This window comes from Parus major, chromosome 6, assembly GCF_001522545.3.
Source record: "Parus major isolate Abel chromosome 6, Parus_major1.1, whole genome shotgun sequence".
In the NCBI taxonomy this organism is placed as follows: domain Eukaryota; kingdom Metazoa; phylum Chordata; class Aves; order Passeriformes; family Paridae; genus Parus; species Parus major.
Genome location: NC_031775.1, coordinates 18,574,335 through 18,593,660, shown reverse-complemented (window position 1 = coordinate 18,593,660; position 19,326 = coordinate 18,574,335). Strand labels below are relative to the sequence as shown.

The following is a 19,326-nucleotide window of genomic DNA, read 5'->3' as shown; positions in this document are numbered from 1 at the left end:
CCATTTTATGATCTTTTTGAAGAGTGCAGAAGCATCTTCGTCAGGCAGTACAATATGTGGCAGTCTTGTGGGAGGTGGCAAGTGTCTGTGGTACTTTATGTTTGGACAGTATCATAGAGGATCTCCTGAGGAGCCATCTGAGATCTTCGTGGTTTGGCAGGGTTTTAAAATTGGTTGGGCTTGGTAACGTCACATGCAAAAATAGCGCTACTCATGGTAGCCTGGCAATGTGTGTGACTTTTAGCAGGATCTTGGAAGAACATTGTTTGTCCTGCAGGTTCCTGGGTGTTGACTGGATAAGCATCAGTCTTTGGCCCCTCTAGGCTGGTGTTAAAATATTTAAGGTATCTCCTTCCTGGTATTATTCCTCATATTCATTTGAGTTACCTTTTCCCAAACTATTGTAAGAAAAAATGAGAGGCCAGTAAGGCATTCTACTTAATCCTAAGGGCTGTTGTTCAGGACAGATGGTGTTTTTACCATTGAAAACAAACCCCTGCAAGCTAGAACAGATTTCCTTGGTCTTTACCACCTCCCTAGGAGTCAAAAAATCAAGTTATTTGAATATCTGAAAATGATCCTGTAGAGATGCTACCTTACAGTTCAAAGTATAATCATCCTCAGTGATTCCTGTAAAAAGTTAGATTGTAACCTCAGTTGCAAGGCAAAATAGCCTTAGTAACAGAGATTCTGTGACTGGAATTTAGCTGATAATTTTGATGAGACATAGAACAACCTCAGTGTTTATTAAGCCATTGGGGTTGGTTTGAATACGTTAACACTTTTATGAAAAAAAAAATTAAATTAGTTATGAAAATTGGAGTGGCAGTGTTTTTCTGGGTGTTTTGGCTTGAATCGCTATGATTATACATGCTAAAAACTTACATAAATCTTAATTTTCTTATTAACAGGTCCCGAGAGGGGAACTGCAAAAGGTAACAGTGAGTCTACCCTCAGTTTTACCCTGTGTTTCAGTATGAGATGCTGATGTGGGAGGCTGTGGTTTTTGAAGTGATACATTATTTGTGTGCTGTCTGTCTTTAAAAGGAGGGGACTGGGGAGCAGAGGAAGAATATTTATGAATAGTTGGCTGCTGTTTTCTGAATGTGTTTGTCCTTTGCCTCTGTCCTTCTTTAAGCAGAATCACCCAGTGCATTCTCTGTATTGCAAAGGGGGCCTGTTCATGGAGGATTTCTGCAAGCTCTCTCTGCCATCTTCTATGCCACACACTAAAAAGCAATGAACATTCATTCAAACAGTTTTCCCTTCAAAACAGTGTAAAAAATATGGCAATTTCCATTCCAGACCACCTTTGCTGAGGCCACTCACCTCCTTTACATTACCCATTTCCTTGAGGTTCCTCCTGAATTGCTCTCAAGCTCCTGGAACAGTTCAGGCCCTCTAAGGCACTTGCTGCATATTTTTGCATACTGTGTTATGTTTGAGTATAGTGAGGTGCTGGTCTGATAGCCATGGAGAACTAAACAAAATAGTGTAGGTTTTCTCTAGTATTATCCTCCAGGGGTTGTTTCTGTAATCAGAGAGTAGTTTTTTCCACTGCAGGGAAATACAGCCAGAAGGAATATTTCTGCCAAGTGGGATTCTGCTTTTCAGAAGGGCTACCTGTCCTGAGATTTTTGGTCATCTTGGTTAATTACCTCAGATTGTTTTTGTAATTTATAAATACTCAGAAGGAAGCTGCAGGGTAAGACAAATGGCAACTAAAGTACAAAAAATATGGGCGTTGTCACACCCATTAAATAGTAAAGCAGATTTTTCAGAAGACAGAAGATGTGAGAGCAGAAGAAAGAATATGATGCAAACACACTTGTGCTCTGAGAATTTAGTCAGTAACTGATTGTCATCAGAGAAAGCATTCTTTAGCATATTCATCTTGGAAATGGCCATATATGAGAACACAATGAGATCATATGAAAGTAGGTTTGCACAAAATCCAGCTGTTGAGATGTTCCCAAGATACTGGCAGCCAAAAAAAGCATACCAGTGAACAGGGATGTGAATTTATGCCAGCAGGCAGTTTGGTGAAAGGGAGAGCAAACATAAGGATTAAGGCTATTTTGGGAGGTGCTTTTTTGTTTGTTTTTGGTACAGTCTTTCTGTATCTCTTTCTTGGACTAGTTAAGTGCTTGGCAAAAACAATAAATAACTGCACAATGATCCCACAGGGTGCATAGGGAGAAGGAATGAACTAAATAAAGGGTGTAAGTTGTCAGAGGACATATGTGCTGTGTGAAAAAAACACATTGTTATTGGGCATGAAATCCTGCAGCATGGGCTGACAAAGGATGTAGCTGAACAAACTCTTGGGACTTTATGTGAAACACAGAGAAAATTAAGTGGAGATTACTTCAGGAGACAAAAATATGGTAGGAAACCAATCCTTGTAGTGAGAGGAAAGTGCCTTACCCTGAAGAGAAGGAAATGAAAGACTATAATCACCATCCTGGATTTAACCCTGGTGGATGATGAAATCAGTGCATGGTTTGGTGTAGCCTGCCTACCTGCCCCTGAGAGAAGATTCATCTCCATTAGAGGCTGTGGAGGTACCTTAGGCTCTCGTCACAGACTTAACTTCTGTCAGCTGCTCATGACCAGAAGTTCTTGCTACTTGGAGGCTGTTGAATACCTAATGTAAATTGAGACTTGTTACATGATCAATTTGGAGGAGGTCACTTACTATCACTCTCTTAATTAATTTGGTTTCTGACTGCTTGGTTGGAACAGCTGTTGAACAGATACAGAAGTAGAATTTTATTACCTGGAGAGGCCGATCTGTGCAGAGCAGGTATGCAGCCTTTGGGCTGCTTCTCAGGGAAGCAGAAGTTTGCTCTGCAACAGTACTTCTGTTTGGTGAACAGATGAAGGGCCTCTTGCAGTGGTGATTTCATTAGAATGAGGTAAACATTGCCATTTAAAGCTTTGGCTAGCAGTGATTCCTAGCACACATTCCTGGCAGTCTCCACAGAGCCTCCATGCCTCTGTTGTTCATGGGGCAGCCTCAGTTGGAGTTTCAGGTCTTATAGCTGCAGCCTTGAATGTTCTCCATGTTCTGTGCCAATGCAAGCCCCTCTCTGGTCTGTTGTATACCAACTTGTACTCCTGTTTATTATCTTGATTTGCAGGGAACATCAAAAAGTGTCAAGTTCTCCTGCTATTGTCATAGGGGCATAATCTCTGATGCAGTTAAAAGCCCATATCACATGGTTCATAGTGTGAAGCGCTGTGAAGGTCAGCTCTGTCTCTGCCCTCCCTGGAGAGGTTAACAAGCACGTGTGTCATGGAGCAGACAACTCTGATCCAGCCTTCTTCCAAACAATACATTTTGTGCTACGCCTAAAGCCAGTAGTGAGTCAGCTACAGGAATTGACTCTCTGGTGTCACCTTGGTGCCAGCACACTAGGCTGGATTCTGTTTGCTAGCATTAGGTAAGCATCCCATGGCTTCAGGCTGTTTTCAGTCTGTGGCTTCAGCTTCCTGAGCAATGATCCACAAGGAAACTGAATCAGAAAGCTGAAGGAAAAGGTGGGTCACATGGAATATTAGTGAATTATGTTGTTTGTTTTGTATTTTTAACTAGTTATGTCCTTTGATTTGACAGATTTCAGGCATTTTATGAAGCCTAGCCATGCCTCAGAAACCCTATGAAATATGATATGCAGTGTGCCACCCATTTTAGTGAAAAGAAACCTCTGTCCTTAGAAAATTGGTTTAACTATATTCCCAGCACAATTAGTGATTCAGGAATAGACTTCTGACTCCCAGTCTTGTATTGCATAAATGGTGATCTGATATTTGCTATATTTTCTATTGCAGAAGGTTGTGGCCCATTGCTGTTGTAACTTTACGTGCACCCGTTTGCGTCAGATAAAAATGGGAAATAGACCTGTGAGTCTATGGTGGATAATATTCCAGGAAAATAATAAGGGGGAAGTTCTTGATTATTCCCAAATTAGAATTACTCAGCTAGTGTCTTTAGCAGATTGGTATTGCAAACCACACCAATTAAATGAGATAATTACTTGCAACTGAAGCCACAATTTCGTTCCATGAAGAACCTGCTAATATCTGAGAAGCTATTCATGTGTTGAGCAGCACCTTGCTGAACAGGAGTCATGACAAACAGCAGTGTAGCAAAGGTCTATTACTTAACAGCTGCGTTCCTTTCTCCATTAGGAAGGTAGCAGCCATGTGTGTGAGGCCTTTGAATATAGGTAGTGTTTGCCATGTGAGTGCAGATACCTAACAAAACAGAGAAACAGCTGGAAATAAATACACTTGCTACTCAGCGTGCTCCCCTTTCCTCTTAATTACCACAAGGTCATGGAGACATGCAAGGGAAAGAATGACTTGCCAGAGAGAGAAGCCAAGCTAATCGCTCCACTGCCATTTCTCTGAAAATTTACAGTATGTGTATAATTTTAAAGCCAATGCAATAAAAATCCCTGGTTAAAATTCCTTTTAAAATACGTGTGTGAGTAAATATACAATACTGTAGCAGGGTGATAGTAGTTCCTTTGTTATTACAGATCCCTTACGTCTTTAGCTGCAATTTTTCTTCAAACATGCTTCCAGTACATGTTTCCAGGCAGAGTCTGAACAATGAATTTTTTTCATCCTGCTGCCTGTGTAGTTAATCATATGATGGATCCTGTCCAACAAGATTCTCCACCAGTGCAGCTAGTTATTACTGTATGGTACTGGCTTCTCACCTCTTTAATTCCAGCTGAAAAACTGCATTAAAAGACAACTTAAATACTTTCATAATGCCACTACTTAATAGAAGAATTTGTGGTAGTTGACATAGGGAATTAGTATAACCATGAGAAGGAAGAGAAGGGCCCATGAAAAATTTCTATGAAAAGTTGATCCAAGGCATGAAAAATGTTGTGAGCATATGAACAAATGAACAGATTAGCACACTCCACAAACTCTAGAGACAGGACATTAACTCCAATTGTTGGAAAACAGATGTGAACTCAACTATTGTCCTCCACCCCTTTTCTAAAATTTTTTTCTAATGAGTTTGTTAAAGTGCAATTAGTTCCATATGTATTTAGGGGGGATCCTGATGGTGGCTACACTTGCTATTAGTTTGCTGTATCTGCATGCATAGTTTAGTTAATGTTAAGGATGAAAGAAGTAGGAGCAAGAATTATCGCCTGAAGCAGCATCCATGTAGGAAATTGGGATTGCATGGAAGCTGTTTCCAATGTTAGATTTTAGGACATCCTTCCTTGCCTTAAGAGACCAATTGGCTCAAAGTAAGTTAAGAGATCTGTTACAGTACTCTGTCCAGATGCAGTAAAATGCTTTAGGTTATCTGTCCCAAATGTTCTTTAATTCAGACCCACCACTGGAACTCTTTGTAAGAATAACAGAAATATATTTTCTTAATGCAGATATTGATCTATGTCATACTATAATTTTCATTTCTGTAAGTGCTACCTGTTTTTATCTTTTTGAATACTACGTTTTGCCATCTACACAAAAATGAAGGGATGACTTTGACTGTGGTGACTATCTAACGTCTCTTCTCATTAACACTGAGAAAAGAGGAAATACAAGATTAGAGGATAAAAAAGCTGAAGGGAAATCGAGGGCTCATTGCATGTGTTCGAGGAATAAGAAGCATCAAAGGTGAGGACAGGAGCCAATGGAATCATCAGGATGCTATAAATAATTCTGGAGTAATCTCTTTATCATTAAAAAAAGAATTAGGAGAAGCTGATGGGGAAAAAGCCTATGGTTTGAATTTAGAAGAAACGATAGCAGTCCAGGGTGCACAAAGTGTTCTGTTGGGGCCATTGGAAGGGACTTGATTGCCCAGCTTTGATGGGATTGCTGGAAGGAGAGCTGGGAGCAGGCGGAGGCGAGGCAGGGTGGGGGGAGCAGCCCTGAAGAAGGGCAGGGCGGTGGGGAGAGGGCTGGCACAGACGTGTGAGTGGCCCTGGCAGCTGGCCCCCAGGGGCACTGAGGTGACCTAATTCTGGCCACCGGGTCACCCCGGGGGCCGCTTCGGCTCCTGCCCCACCTTTGGCTGCGGCGGCTTCTCCGCTCCTCCACAGCAGCGCCGGGCGCAGCCCAGGTGAGCCGATCTCCAGCACAGCGTGAACTGCAACCGAGAGTTCAGCGTTTTAATTAGCCCCAGCGGGACGGGAGGGAAGCGGATTTGCAGCGATGAGTGTCTCGAAGTGCCAGCCCCCGCCCGTTCCGTGCTCGGGCTGCAGGGGAAGCGGAGATCAGCCCGTGCCGAGGGGCTGGAGAGACAGCGCTGGTTTGCTTCAGCAGAAACCACCATCTGTTCTGTGCTGCTGCTGGGCCAAACCCATCCCGAGGCCTTGTAATTCTCTGAAGGCGTCGTGTAGGAGTTGTGTATAGGCTGTGGCAAATCAGAGCCCCTTTGGGAGTTAAGTCTGTTAAAAAAACCCAAAATTAATTGTGTTTCAACCCACGTTAACTTGCCATTTGAATGCCTGGTGATCTCCGCTAGTGAGAAAAAATCATTGCAGTAGTACTTTGAAATTATATGGTGCCACTGTGATGGTCTGATGTGTCTGGAACAGCAGAAATGAAGCTGCTGATCACAGTTGCTGTTTTCTGCACAGACAATCAAATGTAGATTTTCAGTGATTCCCTGTGTGGGCTTCAGTCAGTGCACTTCCACTCGGTGTGAGCACAACTGCATCACCAGCACTTTAGACCCAGCTGGACAAAAACCCTGGAGCCAGTGAAAACATAAGGGATCTCATGTTATTCAAAGATAACTGGATACAGTCTTTGCTCATTAATATAATTTTGTGAGGTGGCTTAGAATAAACTACTGTGTCCTTTCATGCATTTGCAATGCTAATCTGCTGCCTCTGCATGTTTTAGAAATGTTATCCTGCCACTTGAAACTGAGATAAGCAAGACATTACAGTTAAATATCACAAACAGCAGCACAAAATATTTTGCTGGTTCTTATCAGTTATTTAGTCTGAGCAGAGGAGAATGCACATTTTTCTTGTAACAGCAAGGCGCAAGCTTTGTGCCCGCATTTTTTCCTCATCTGATGCTATTGGTTCTGCATCTTACTATTAGGCCTCTTATGGATATAGATACTATTTTGAGGAGATAATTTTTGGTCTATAATGTAAACTTTTGTCTCTGCCTTGAGAAATATCTCATCCTTTATGCAAAATATTTCCATAAAACAGATACAGTCTGTCCCACATAAACAGATACAGTCTGTCCCATAACTTTAGATAAAGCACATCCAGGCTTGTTGCCACTTGGTCCAGCAAACATGTTCTTTGAATTGATGCCTCCCCTTTCTTTCAGGCTCTGTGAAATACAGCTTGAGGAAGCTACTTCTGTTTCCACTTATTTCAATCTACCTGTCAGCCTTTTCTGAGATCCCTAAAGATAGCAAATGGGAATGTGACATTTTACTGCTGTGGGTCAGCTATGTGACAAATATAAACAAAATATAAACACAGGGGGCTGAAACTCCACTCTGTTTTATGAATATTGACTTATGAAGAATCTGAGATGGTAGTTAAATTAGTATCTTGAATTAGAAGGAAATGGGAAGTTTTTTGGTGCCTTTTTTTTTTTTTTAGCTGGCAATTCTTTATGAGTTGTCTATTTTTTTATCCATACTGATTGTCACAGTGGTTTACCACCACATTTGCATCAATATGTTGCATAATCCTCAATTATCATCTTGGTTTTCTGAGCTGCTATTCTCTGAGAAAATTTTATTGTTTTTCTTGGCTTAACTGCAGATTGCCTCCACCCTCTTTCCTTCTGCAAGTGATCAAATTCTGTAAAGAATTCTCTGCTTTGGATAGACTATCACTTCCCACCCATGCTGTTCTCACTGAGGTTGGAAATGTTATTAATTTTATTTAGTGTAGGGAAAAGCTTGGCTAACCCTTCAAAACAATCTTTCAAGTCCTGTAATTCAATAAAGTCCTTATTTACAATGGCCATAGCTATTTTTCTCAGTGCTGTCCAAACTGACTTCTCTCTGGTTACAAGAGAATGAAGCATTGTTTTCCTTTCTGACAGCAAAATGGTTCTATTTTATTTTTTTAGTTCAGGAAAAGTGCATCATAACCTTGTTTAAAAGGTTTTCTAGAAAAAGAAGCAGCTGTTACTTTCCACATTATGCTATTTTTAATGGGTTTTGCGCCAGGCACTGAGGGAGGAAGGCTGGCAGTTATATATGACCTGTTGAGTGTGAAACTGTTATTCTGAGACTTGGATTTTCCAGTTCCTTCCAGTCCTAATCATTGCTTTTTCTTACACACCACCACACAAGCACTGAATTTCAGTTTTGTCTGTTGATTAAACTGTCTGGTTCATTTCTTTCGTTGGATTCAAAATTATCTAAGTACAAGATAATATTTTATTATGATGTGGATAAAAACACTTCCCAATAACTGCCATTTCCGATGTACACAGTGCCTCTGACCAGGTCTGGTTTTACTGAGGTCCCAGCCTAAAGCTGGGCAGATAGGAATGATGATTTCCTTGCACAAACACACAAAGCGTGAGTGGTGGCAGCATGGAAGCTGTAAATGAAACCTTTGGAAAGCTATAGAGCACTGAGGCATTGGCTTCTTTCCCTTAGGACCCATCAAAGAGCAGCTGGGAAGGAAGTAAGAAACTCGAGATTTGAAAAGAAATGTCATCTGGGGTGACCTGTAACTTAGTGTTGTCCTTGACAGTTTCTCAGCAATCGTGTTAGATTGTGTACCAGCAATGCAATTGTATCTTACTTATCCCTTCCTTTCACCCTTATAAAAGGAAAAAAATCAAAGCTGAAAGTGAGTTTTTCCTTCCTGTGGTAATTGTGGTCTTCTTTAAAGACCACAATTGTGGTCTTCTTTTTTTGTGAACAGGTTTGGAAGTGACAAGGGCTTTGAAAGAATGCTTGACATGGCTGGAAATCTGCAGCAGAAATTCCCAAAGATCATTTCTCTATGGCTGGCTGCTTGTTTGGGAGTATTTTACAGGGATAGCAATTCAGCACTTCAGGTGCTTCTGTCATGCAACAGCCTGGTGAATTTTTTTCCAGCTTCTTGACCAAATGGTCCCAGAAGTCCTTTTATCCATGCAGTGTGGTCTACAAGTGTCAATAGCAGATCAGAGCCTTGGTTATGAGGAACTGAATTGATGTCAAGGCTTGAGCGCATCGGTCTGGACCCTCAAATATCCAAAATCCAAAGGAATTGCCATTTTCACTGCTTTGAAGTTCCATACTGCCCACCATTGCAGGTCAGATGTGTTGTGAATAAATAGAAACTCCCCTTGCCTTCCTCTGCACTTCAAGGCACCAGTGACATTAGCCTGAACATAACTTGGCCACAGGGCTGCAAGTGCTGGCAGCAGCTGAGGGCATTTTTCCTCATCTCTCCTGGCAGCAGCATGCTGCTGGGCTGTGGCCACTTGTAGCACATGGCACCATCACAACCTGCACATCCACCACCTGGAAAAGGAAGAATAAAAGAGGTTTGTGTAGGAGAAACTGGAAAAAATGGTGAATCTGGAGCTTCATCAGTACTGATGGAGTCAGGAGAATGTGGGCCTGCCTGCCACACCAGTGGAAGGCTCCACCAGCACAGCTCAGACTTTCCAGAGATCCCAGAAGAGTGTTTGATCATTTATTCTGACTCTCCCATATAATCAGATTATAGTGTTTCTCATGATATCCTGTGGGGAGAGTTAGGTCACAGCTTGGGTTAGATTCTATGACATGTCTGTTCTCTGTCTTGGAGATTAAGACTCTGTATGCTCTCAGTAGAAATCAGAGGGTACTGAGGGACTACTGATACCTGGAAATGGATACCTGGTTCATCTCTAGGCTGCCTGGAGACTGCATTCCATCAGGAATATATTTGAGAGGAGAGGTGCCACAAAAGGACCTCTGCCCATCCCTGCTGCACAGCCATTCAGTGTCTGGAACTGTGACTCTGCCTTTGCTAGTGCTCTCTCAGGGCAAAGAGAGACAGGTTTAGATGGAGATTCTATATCTATCTATCTATCTATATCTATATCTAATTTATATCATCTATATAATCTATATCATCTATCTATATCTCTCTCTATATATGTATATATAGAGAGATATATCTCTATATATATGTATATACATGCATATATATTTCTATATAGATATATAATCCCCATATATATATATAAATAGATATAACAGATATCTATATAGATGTAGTTAACTGTTGCTGCAGTCCCTCCCCTAATGGCCTTTTCTTTATGATCTAGATACCTGTATTTTTCTTCTCCAGGGACTTGTGCCAAGAGAAGACCCAGACAAGCAGAGCTGTCTCCTCTGTGCCTCAGTCATGAGGACCTGTGTCCCCTGGTGCTGCCTTAAAGAATCCCTGCAGAGACTCAGCCACCCCAAACCTGGCATCTCTTTCCTGCTCTGCCACCAGAGCCCTGCTGCTCAGTGCTGGGCCCTGCAGCTGGTGGGGATCATGCTCCACAGCTAAGCAGTAAGTATCTAAAGCTTCAAGTGTCCTGCTAACAGAGCGTCACCCAAGCATAATCCAGGCCCTGACTCAAATTGACAAGGACAGGTTGGGCTCTGAAATAATCTCTTTAAATAGCAGCAGCCATCTCTTTCAAAGGCACTTCCCCCCCAGCCAGTGCTGAGAGCTGCTTACAGCACATCTCCTGCTATTTCCCACCCAGGCAGTGCAGGGCTGACGCTTCTCACAGGCAAGTGTGTCCCCTGCCAGCCGTCTCCCAGCTTTGCTTTGCACCAGGAGTTACAATGAATTTTGCAGCCCAGTTTATCTACTTCAGAGTCTTAAAAAACAGAAGTCCCAGGGACCGCTACAGGGAAGACGAAGACTACGATCCTTTCTGGCAAAGGTTGGAGAATATTGCTGTCTGACTTAGAGCTAGAGTGCTCCTTTATCCCCCTCAGGGGTCATGGTCAGCCCTCGGGGTCCACCCAGGGCCAGGCCCACGGACATGACAACCCCTGGACCCCTCCTGCCTCCTTATGGTGTCGTAGTTGGAGTTTTGCTTCGCCTCGTTGTTTATTTAGTCGCTGTGCTGTATAGGTAATGCTTTCTTTTTCCTTTCCTTATTTTCTTAAAAATATCAAACCAAAAAAAAAAATCCAGGAAACTTTGTAATTTTCCATGATCTCCCAGGGTTCTGTGGGTGTGAGTTGTTCTTGGAGTTATCCACTGGAAGTGGTGGAGATTTTAGTATTTTTAGCCTGCAGAGATCGGCTTTTTTATTTCTTCATGAGTACGGTATCAGAAATAACCCTGGACAGGCCAATGGACTGCTGAAAATTTATCTTGGGATAGCCCATGTCAGATCCTGTTATTACAGCTCTGTGGTTGTCTTTGTTATGGTGATCTTAAATTCCTGTTTTCAGACTTGGATGGTGCAGATGGAATTTAAGAGTCATCTAGTGTCCTTGTGTAGCATGAGCTGTGCACACACATGGCATGGTGGTGTTGTGCAACCTCATTCTTAACCTTTTCCATAGTTTGTTTCTCCCTCAGTTTTATTATCTGGACACCACTATTGAGATCACGCTCTGGTTTTGCCAGATGTGGTACAAACAAGGAGCAATTCTCATTTCCTGCATCTCCTTGTCACATTTAAGACATAAATTGTTTCAGTAGGCCTGCAGAAAGGACTTGCCCAAAGTCACCTGTGGTATGACCTGTTCTGCAGTGCACTGTGAATTTCCTTTCAGCACAGGATCACTCTTTCCTCTATTTTGAGTTGTTATTCGATCCTAATTGGAAGTGAATTATGGAGATGTGTTAGTCACCAGAAAACCTGTAGACTCAGAGTACTTTCAACTTAGGAAAAAGTTAAATTGCTTGAAGAGTTTTAGCTGTCAGATTCTGTGCAGTGTTGGATAGTGATCATTTGACATTCACAGCTGTAAATGTCTTTAAAGAACTTTTGAGAGGGGTGGGTCTGTTTGAGGGACAGTTAGTTACCTCTGCTTCAGCATTTCCATGATGGATGGCCTTGTGAATTCTTCTTGCTTTCAGATTGCTTTTTCTAGTGTTTTCTCTTCAGCAGCTGACACACAGTTGTCACTGGCAGCAGTAAGCGATGACATGTGCACAGTGTGTACAGGAGAATGGCAATAGATCAGGCCACAGATGAAGGCACATATAGTGCCAGGCTCAGCCTCTGGTAAATCTGACTTATTAAAAGTAAGGAGAGATATAATCAGAGGTGATAATACAGCTTGGTTCTCTCCTCCATGAGCTTGAGCTTTCTTTGTGTGTGCTGCTGGTGCAGACCTTATAAAGGCCTGCTCAGTCTCAAGGCTTGGTTATTATGTACCTATCTGTGCTGGATGGTCACAGTGCTTGCACTTTTGCCATCGAGGATGGCTGCTAAGCCCTGATCTCTTTGTCTTTAAGACACTCTGATAAATAGCCCTGCGGAAGTCTTAGGCAAGTCACTGGGTCTGTGTCCCAGTTTCCGTCAATAAAGTTGAGCTAATATTTGCTGAACTTGTCTTTCTGTTTAGGGGAAGGTGTTGGTGATTCCTGTGTGACTTAGGAACAATCACTTTGCATAGGGTTTAGGGTTATAAATGTCAGACATGCATTTTATATTTCCATCCTGTATGTGACACTAGTTGAGCAGTACAGTCTCGGATGGGTATTTCCAAGTACTAGTATTACACAAAATACTGATAATTCAAGACAGTCATGTTTAGAGTGCAGTGCTGTCTTTGATCTGTTTTAAATTTATTGTCAAATAGAGATCTTGTGTTCCTTCCCTGTACCTGCAGGAGTTTACTTGTCACCCTGTAGTGGTGTGCAGGGCACTCAGACACTGTTGAGTGCATAACCCGGAATTCCTGGTAGTGAAGATGACATTTCTTGTGATCCTTCTTGACACTTTTATCTCAGCAAGCCTCTATTTTTCTACCATTTTTCTTCCATAAAGTCCCACTTGCACAAGTTACTGAGATGCTTTAAAGAATTGCTGCTATTGCAGTATTTTGATGTATTTGGGGATGGGTAAAAAGGTAGAAGAGGAGTTGAGATGGAACAGGAATGTTTAGGAGCTACTGGGAAAGGGGATTGCAACAAATGAGGAAAGTATCAGAGGGGTCTGGGAGGCTCAGGCAGTGAGAAGGGTCAGAGGAGACAGCTCTGGGACATGGAATTAGAAGGATTAATGGAGCCAGAGAGGTTCTGGGTAAAAGGGATTTGGATGAGGGAAAGGGCCCTCTCTGTCATATCCTGGGATTGCGTCTTTCTCACTCCTGTAAGAGGTGATCCCAGCCCCAGTCACATTGCAGTCATAAACCAAGCAGGCTGCTTCCTGCAGCAGGCTGCTCCCCCTGCCTTGCCCCCTGTACATGACCCATCTCTGCTCAAGAGAGAGGCAGAAATGACTTTAAAGGGGTCACCTTTTGCCTTAATAAGTATTCTGAACTTGCAGGCATAAGATCTGAGCCCAGTTACCTGAAAGCAAATGACGAGTATGTCTAAAACTGGATCTTACCAGTGTCTCTTGGTCAGTGTGCTCCAGGAAAGTCTTCAGGGAGCCTGAAGATGATGGCAGCATATAGGTATGAGCTTAAGAAACCCCTACAACCAAAACATTAAAAAAGGACAAAACTAAAATCTACACGTAGAGAATACATGCATATGAGTTTCAAGTGCTATTCAAGCTTAACGTTTTGTGACTGCTCAGCCCAAGCTGGGCATTGGAGTTGGAACTTTTTGTCATGGCACAGGCCTATAAACATGCTGAAGCATTCCACAGAACTTGTGCCATACTGTTGTTGTCCACAATAATCAGATTCCTTACCTGATGTGCAACAAGCCAATAATTACATGCTGAGAGAGCCATTCATTATACTTGAGAGCTGCACAAGCCTGGGTGCTCTGTGGATTCCACAAATCAAGCACACCAACTATCAATGCTTTTCGCTATCTATGCATTATAACAAGCAAAGGAATTAGCTTTCATTTGCTACAAGTTCTCTTATTAATTAGTATTTTATCTTCTATGGGTTGATGATTCTCTTGTTCCTCATGCTAATTAGTTCTCATGCTCAGTCTTTCTCTTCTTTTGGGTCAGTGGTTTCTTGGGTTGGTGGTCACAGTCTGCCCCTGCCAGAACTACCTTTTACCCCATCAGAGCTAATTGGAGCACAGCTGCTGAGTTGGCTTTGTTAGTTTCTCCTTTGTCTTGGAAACTCTACCAAATGTCCTTGGGACATTCTGCATTTTTTGTGTCCACTGTCAGTGGTACATCCTTTTCCCCAAGCTTTGTTAACCTCATATGAGGTCTGAGATCACTGAAGTGTGTCAAGCCCTAAACATTACTGAGGCAATTCTACCAACAACTAATTTGCTTTCCTAGCACATGAACATCACTTGGAGTTTGTTAGCTGCTGTTTCATGGATTAAATCTTCCTTCTTGTTGATTAGGCTTGAAAATATACGAACATCAAACATCAAAAACATCCTTGCTTAAGAAAATTTTTATGCTTGCACATTTTGTAACAGTCCCTCTTAATTGTGAATGCAGATGACAAAAGCTAGAAATGACAAAGAAAGGCAGAGTTTTCAGTCTTATATTAATATTAGTTTCCTTTTGTGACACCTGAATTTCCATCTGTGAACCATACATGGGAATGTATATCCATGATTCCAACTTCATGTCTGCCTCAAAACATGCTGCTGTGACTCATTTTGAAAGTGTAAAAGCTGCCAAATGGGCCAGCTGCTGACATTGGGTACATCTGCAATCAAAATAGCAGCACTGGTCAGGCCGAAGAGCAGTCCTCCTCTGTGTCCTCTCTCTAGAGCTAGCCAGTAACAGAGCTGGGAGGAAAATAAAAGCCACCTAAGACATTTTCTCTTATATGCTTCCATGGAGTTTGCCAAGTGCTCAGGGGCTTCCTGAATCACAGATTAATTCTTGAATGATGTGTGTATTGGTCACTACTTCCATTTAGTTGTGCAATTTTTTAGAAGCCCATTTAGGTTGTTGTTCCTCATAGAGTCCTCTGGCAATGAGGTCTGTGAGCTGATTAATTTCTCTAAAAAGGGAAATTTCAAATTTTCTACCTGATTCTTTCATACCATCTCCCTTTAACATTTATGCTGGGCAGAATGGTGGCTAGTTTTGCACAATTTGCTATTCTCTGGACATGTGTGATTTTGCAGATTTTGCTCCTTTAGTTTTAGAAGCTGGGGGCATCCAGTGCATCAGTTTAATCTGTTTAGTTTGTTTTCTGGGTCCTGAGGGAGGCAATCTGAACGTGCTTCACAACAGGGACGTGTAACTGTCCATCACTGCACACCTGGACACTTCTCTGTCTGACAAAGGCAACAGTTCTGGTCTTTAGGTGTAGTACGAACATTGCCTTTTATCTTCCCAAAATTATTTTTGCTGGTTTTATTATTTTCTTAGTTTGTTAATGTCATTATTTCTGAATTTTTTTCCCTAATGCTGTTTAACTTGATGAATATTATCAGTATGTTCAAAAAACCAAACTGGAAATAGAAAAATTATTCATTCCAGATTGTTGCTTTTTATTATTGTAGGGTACATTTTGGTACACACTGTCTTTGCATTGATTTTAAAATATGTAAAGCTATCTACTTAAAAAAATTATATATTTTCCCATGCCTTAATTATTTATGGAATGCCTGCATATGGATCTTCTCTTTTTTTTCCAGTTATGCTGAGCAGCTGTTCTTGAAAAAGTAGGTTTATAAACCCTATTTTCGTGTTTGCTTTTACTAATAACTTTAAAGGTAAAATGTTGTAATTTATAACCATGTAACAAAGCTTGCCAGCTGGGTATTTGTTTTATGTCTGGAAATAAACAGACCTTTCAATGAAAACTTTTGACAAACTCCAAAAAAGGAAAAGCTCCATTTGAAAGGAACAGTGCTTTATAGTGCTGGGGTTTGTATTTATATTGGCTCAGATCTTCCTCTGGTGGACATGATTGCTGGAGTAGGGGCTATATTTTGTTACTGTGCTTGAGAAATCACGTGCTGTGGTTTTTTTGAGCACTTGCATGCTTTGCTGCCTGCTTTGGCTGCTCCTGTAAAAGAAATTCATACAGATCTCTGTCAGGCATGGGGAATGCTTTTGAGACAAGAAATACTTTTGATCCAACAGGGTCATTATTTGTTCATTTGTGATACTTTATCAAACTTCAGCCCACTGTTTATCTTGGGAGAGCTCTAGGATAGTCTGTGGCACATCCAGGTGGGCTCAGTATGGGAAAATGTCATTCTCTAAAGTAAATGAAACATGGGTGTAGAAGAAGAAGAATTAAAGGTATTCTGAAATAAATACATAAAATACATATATATGCAATTGAATGATAATCCCTTGATGAAGAGGCTGCTGACCTTTCAGATGCAAATGTATGATAGTTTTCATATGAAATATTGAGGTGGTAATAATTCACATGTGCTCTAAACCTAGCTCAAGCCTGAAAAAACTATACATATGTTACAGCTATTTGATTTCTGTTCCTCTTTTCCAATGGTCACAAGGTGTTGTCTCCATTGGAGTCCTGAGCAGATATTCACTGGTCATCAAAGTGCTACTGCACATCAAGAACTGAGAATCTGATTTACTTCCCTCCTTTTTTTCTGCCAAAAAAGGAAAACCTAGGACTAGGGCAAAAAATTAATATACCATTTTGGTCTTTCTAATTGCAGATACAAATATTTGATGGTACTAGTGTGGTGAGGCATTACCATGCACTTCTAATTTCTCACAGAATCATGCTTCATCAATAAACTTCTGGCGGTCATCTTTGGCTGGGTGTTTTTATAGGCTTTTTGATTGCAACAGATGCAATGAAAAATGAGAATTGTTATTCCATATCAAAGCCAGCTGAATAAAAAATTTGACCCACAAATTCACAAAGTTTTGATCTGCCTATTTTTTTTTACCCTACATAGACCCCTTTAACCCATTTCCAGGGTAAGAAACATAATTCATTGCTAATGCTTACTAAACATTTTAGACAGAGTGTTCAGAAATAAGATATATCTGTTCTTCCTTTTGGAGTGGTTATGGGAGTCTGTGATATGGAAAAGATTTTTTCAGAAGGGAGAGGTGTGGAATGAGCCCTAACAGTGCTGTGGCCTCTTGGATGCTGCTGCTGCTGCTGTGTTTGTGGGGTCTGTGCTGTGACAAGTTCACAGGGAGGCAGTCTGATCTGGGTCTCAGCTTTGCCTTAAGCAGACTAATGTGCACTCAAACTAACACTGGAAGCTTAACATCTTTATGAAGTGTTCCAGCTGCCTAACCCTGATGGAGCAGAGATGCAGAAAAGTATAGAACAGAGCTACTTGGTAAGTTGTTTAATTTGAAAGCAGAATGCCTGGTGTTAGGCTCTGTCAAATTTAAGATACAGTATTGGGAAAATACATTCCATTACAAGTTTCAACATAAAAATGTTACAAATGTAACCTTATTTATCTTAGAAAGTTAGTATTCTCATTAATTTTGGAGAGAGAACATCTTGCTACAAAAATTTTCTCCAGTGAAGATATACAGAATGTTTGATGATGCTACTGGTATATTACTTAATTCTAATAATAAAACATTTTATGTTGCCCATATTGTTAAGTGAATTCCTCAGTGGAAAAATTGGAAGTGTAATAGGAACCAGAGCTACTGGCACAGATTATTGATACCATTAAGGAAATGGATGATACTGCCCAAAGTGGGCAATTGCTCAAAAGCAGATCTTTCTAAATATTTTTAAATTCTTTTGGAAATTGCTGCAAAGCATATTACGGTCAGATATATTACAGATTGCTGCTGTAAAATGTGCTTTAGCCAGCACTGCTGATGAATAACTGCAAAACTTAGACCCAAATTATTTTAGGAAAAAGGTAAATATTTTTTGTTGAAGATAATGCTGGAATGTCTGGTGTAATTTAACATGTTTGCTTTTAGAAAACCATTTCTACCAAATAGATTAATAGTAAGTCATGTAGAGGAGCTTATTCCATCTGTCTAATCATAGCCACAAACCAGAGGTGGTATCAGCTCTTTTCCCAATCACTGGTCTTCTGCTTAATGCTCCTTTTCCCCATAATACTCTCCAAATTCCAAGAATTCCTAGAAGTTTTGCATTTATCTATTAATAGGACTGCAAAGTCCTGCAATAAAGTACATTATTCTTTGTGAACTGAATGCTATGGACCATAGAGCCAGGCAGTTGAAGGCAGCAAGTCCAGCAATTTTTTCTAGCAGTGCTGTCTCCTAAGTTTCTTGGGGATGGAAATTTTTGTGCCACCAAGTTTCTGCCATATCTACACATGTATTTACCCATGAAATGTTAACCCACAGATCAGAAGACTTAATTCTTTAGCTTTGTAGGAGGGTATAATTGTTATCCCTTATCAAAGCAATTTCCTTCCCATCACGAGGCAGTTGATGGCTGTCAAGAGTACACTCTGCAAGTATGCAAGGGCAGAGAGCAGACCTCTGGTGTACAATGTAGTGGCATTTGTTACTGCTATTAATAGTTTGTGGGAGTGGTCTGCAGCAGCCACTTGCCTTTTTTGAAAAAGATAGAATTGCATACAGAAAATACAATTCCAGTTATTCCAAAATTTTTAGAAGCACTGAACCAGGATCGTTGCTGGTTGAATACCGAGTACTAAGGAAGGTCTGGCTGTCCAGACAATACAGATTATAGATTTTGTGTTTTCTTGGGTAGGACAGTTTCACAGTTTGCCCACATGTTGGGTTGCTTATGGCTTTTCTAACAGCTGGAAGGTTACAGAATCTTTCAGTGCACCTACAGGTAGGTAATATCAGAGTAGTAACTCACTCTGCCTGCTCGAGGCCTGCAAAGAGCAACTGAGATGTGCATCCTTCTAAAATGCTAAATATCAAGCCTTTAATCATCCAAGCCATTTAACCAGTTTCTTTTGTTTTCAGGGATGACAATAAAATAAAGAAACAAGATATGCCAGCAATCTGTGATCTTCACTGCTGTAAGGATGTGCCTGTAAGAAATGGCCTAATTAGGCAGAAGCCACCCTCTATCAACCCCGAGAGACTGAAGGATTTTGGGGAGGAGGATTACCTCAACGGGGATGTGAAGACCTGGGAAATGAAGATAGTGAGCCGAAATGAGGAGTTACTTAGGGATGCCCTTTCCTGCATCCCTCAGCCAAGCAGTAGGACCAGCCTGACAAGCTGTAACAAGCTGATTCGATTTGAAGACATTAGTGCAGCAGCCTTCAAAATCCAGTGTGGTGTTCAGAAAACCCCCTGCATGGTAGG

General features: G+C 41.2%; 1 protein-coding gene across 3 annotated transcripts in view; it reads left to right on the top strand.

The window, feature by feature from the left end:
* Positions 1 to 858: 858 nt before the first annotated feature.
* The window catches only part of LOC107207149 (putative threonine dehydratase), a 42,591-nt gene continuing 24,123 nt past the window's right edge, over positions 859 to 19,326 (top strand). Inside the window, exons 1-3 of one of the 3 annotated variants that reach the window (XM_015633899.3) lie at positions 859 to 935; positions 10,314 to 10,523; positions 18,979 to 19,321. In XM_015633899.3, coding sequence (XP_015489385.1) covers positions 19,007 to 19,321 — 315 coding nt within the window. In that variant the 5' untranslated portion in view covers positions 859 to 935; positions 10,314 to 10,523; positions 18,979 to 19,006. Of the gene's footprint in view, positions 936 to 10,313; positions 10,524 to 10,685; positions 11,100 to 15,731; positions 15,759 to 18,978; positions 19,322 to 19,326 lie in introns of those variants that run through there. The other 2 variants (XM_015633895.3, XM_019007316.2) reach the window with 2 other exon arrangements.